The sequence below is a fragment of the Gadus macrocephalus genome, chromosome 18, assembly GCF_031168955.1.
Source record: "Gadus macrocephalus chromosome 18, ASM3116895v1".
Taxonomy (NCBI): domain Eukaryota; kingdom Metazoa; phylum Chordata; class Actinopteri; order Gadiformes; family Gadidae; genus Gadus; species Gadus macrocephalus.
Window position 1 is genome coordinate 5,909,875 of NC_082399.1, and position 3,214 is coordinate 5,913,088.

Below are 3,214 nucleotides of genomic sequence, written 5' to 3' on the forward strand. Positions count from 1 at the left end.
CTCTCTCTCTCTCTCTCTCTCTCTCTCTCTCTCTCTCTCTCTCTCTCTCTCTCTCTCTCTCTCTCTCTCTCTCACAGTCTGTCAGTCTTTCTTTCATGCCACACTTTGCCCTGGAGATAAACACATGGAGACATGAGACATTTTATAAATATATATATAAAAAAATAAAATTATATATATAAATCAACAGGGCTGTTGATTGTGTCAGTCATCTTCTCTTTCATTTTTTTCTGCACCGCGTCCCGCCAGGAGCGGTTGTCTCGCGGGAGAGCTTGTCAACAGGATGACGCGTCAGGGAGCAGCTCATGTGGAACAGCGCGCCTCGCGCCCAGAAGCCCGGCCATCGAAAAGATTAACAGCTTGCTCTGTGTTTCATTTCTTTTTTTTAATCCTTTATCAGATATTTTCAATAGGGGACCTTTCGAAAATCAAAACGAAAACTTTGTGATAGTAAAAGCTAAATTATCTCCTGGATTATTATTGAAGAAAAAAGTTTTGTAGGTAATGACGGGATGACTCAGATATATGGAAATACATTTTTAATGCACACGTTGTTGATGTTGTTGTTTAACCCAGTGAAGACTATTTAACAGCAAATAGCAGGTTGATATGAAACTGTTTATAAATGTCTAATACAATTAAACTTTGTGGCTACTGGACAACATACGCAAAATGTATATACACGTGAAATGGTCCAATGGGCAATACTTCCACCGACACCTTCCTCCCTACTTGCAGGGTCTCGGGTGTGTCATTACGGCTTCCTCAGTAAAACACCACGGTCCCACACCGATTCACACACATTCAGTCCTCCACCGGCTCACTCACACTCTCAGTCAAATACCGTCCCACAAACTCTCGGTCAAACACCGTCCAACACACACTATTTTCAGTCAAACACTGGCTCACATACACACTTTCCGTCCCACACTGTCTCACCCACTGTCAGTCAAACACCGTCTCACACACCGTCACGGCCGACAGGCTCTTGCTCTTGGCCAAATTGTTCCCGCCCTGGCCGTAAACCTTGGAGGCGCTCGCGACGCCTGGCGCGCGTTTCTCCCCGTGCGCCAGAGCGCACGGGGTCGCTTTGCTCTGCGAGCTGCACGTGGAGGGCTGCTGGAGCGACAGGCTGAATACAGAGGACAGTTTATCCCGGTAGCTCTGCCGGAACCTCTGGGCCGACCGGTAAAGGTTCCCCACGAAGCAGTAGCACAGCGGGTTGAGCGCCGAGTTGGTGAGCCCGAGCCACTGCGCGAACGGCCTCCCCTGGAGGATCCACTCGTGGCGCAAGTGGTTCACCTCGCTCCCCTCCTCGCGCTCCAGTGAGTCTGGCATGTTGAAATCGATCCAGATGTCCACCACGTACAGGGGCAGCCAGGACAGGGTGAACAGCAGCACCAGTGACAGCACCATCTTGGCGATCCTTTTACGCACCCGTATGCGCGAGACCACCTGCGCGCTCCCTTGCTGGTTGGGCTCGCTCAGCAGCTTCTCGTCCGCGCCCCACAGCTTGCGCACGGTCAGGCAGCTGATGACCAGGTTGAACACCACGGGGAAGCAGTAGAGCGAGCAGAACAGCAGGAAGTTGTAGCCCTGCCGCAGCCGCACCTGGCTCCAGCCCTCCACGCACACCGTGACCGTGTACGCCCCGTCCAGCAGCGCCAGGGCCCGCGTGGTGTTCATGAACAGCAGCGGGAGGCACAGGCCGGACGCCGCCGCCCACACCAGGCAGATCATGCCCAGGATCCGCCGGCCCGTGAAGAAGGAGCGCGCGTGCAGGGGGTTGTGCACACTGTAGTAGCGGTTGAGGCTGATGACAGCCAGGCTCAGGACGCTCGCGGACACGGACACCGCCTGCACGAAGGGCACCGCGCGGCACATCAGGTCCCCGAACACCCAGGCGTTGTATACCTGGTGGCCCAGGTTGACGGGCATGCACACGCACACCACCATCATGTCGCACACCGCCAGGTTGACGAGCAGCCGGCGCGTGGCCGACACCCCGGACAGCCGGTTCCGTTTACGCGTGAGTACCAGCAGCGCCATGACGTTCCCGCCGAGCCCCGCGATGAACGATACGGTGTACATGACCACGAGAGCGATGGTGCCCGGCTCGTGGCCCGAGAACAACACGTCCACGGAGAAGGGGTTGGGGTTGAGGAAGGTCCAGTTGTAGTCATGGGTACGGTCCTCCCAGAGGGAATAGTTGGCGGATAAGAAGTGCTCGAACCGCGTGTAGATCCTGGAGAGATTCATTTCCCGCGGCCGGTCACATCGCACGCGCTCTGGAAAGTGTCCATCACTCCGGAGGAGGAGGTGGCGCGAGGAGCCGCCGATATCAGACGGACCGCGACGGGAACACAGCGAGCCGTTTAGAACCACTTTCATTTATCTGCGCGTGCCTGGATACGAAGAAAAGACGCAAGCAGCATTCCGCTCAAAGTGTGATAAGTAGGCCTATACCACTCAGAGTATACGAAGTACTCCGCTCCGAGTCATCCCATGCAGTGTCTCGTGCGCTGGTCGGAGCTGCACTGTGAGGTGGCGCGCGGTCCGTCTCTTACTATCCCTGCCCGTTCTAAGTGTCACCACCACCAGCGGATGTGGTAAGATACTTACATCCATCCCTGCCACCCTCACACACTTAGCAGGATGCAGATCCAAATAAAGCTCACTTTCTATTTGAACATGTGGGTTGGTGAGGTAAAAACAGATTGAGGGAAATTCTTTGTTGTCCAAATTTCATTTACATGAACTTCTCGGTAAATGTACTCATTCTAACCATGAAAGCATAAACAACATTAATATTTCATGAATTATGCAAATCATATATGAGGACTTTGACTGCAGTTTTTTCACTTTAATATGACTTATTAATATTCATAAACATCATCATATTAAGTAAACATGTTATGAATATGTTAAATAATCAGAAACATAGATCGAACATGTTAAATATGTATTCTAGGTTCTGTTTCATGAAGGTATCTCACCGAACCGCGTGTGTATTTCATAAAGCCTTTGCAGGCTTGTGCATGGGTCTTGCCGTCAGTGTTTAATCTCATCCTGCTATCTTAAATGAATGCTAATGCCATTTTAATGTTGACGACTTAATGGTGTTTAAATGTGTTTCTCAGACGAATTACCAACACGCATGGTTCTGAGCAGGCGCTGAGGCAGCGCGCGTTTTAATTCCAGCTCGCTATTCCGT

At 51.8% G+C, this 3,214-nt stretch overlaps 1 protein-coding gene across 1 annotated transcript; it reads right to left on the minus strand.

Annotated features, from left to right (window-relative positions):
• Window positions 1-342: 342 nt before the first annotated feature.
• On the minus strand, window positions 343-2,734 carry LOC132446598 (gastrin/cholecystokinin type B receptor). Its single transcript, XM_060036947.1, has one exon. It carries the CDS (start codon window positions 2,389-2,391, stop codon window positions 946-948), a length of 1,446 nt encoding a protein of 481 aa, XP_059892930.1. The 5' UTR covers window positions 2,392-2,734; the 3' UTR covers window positions 343-945.
• Between the last annotated feature and the right edge of the window lie 480 nt (window positions 2,735-3,214).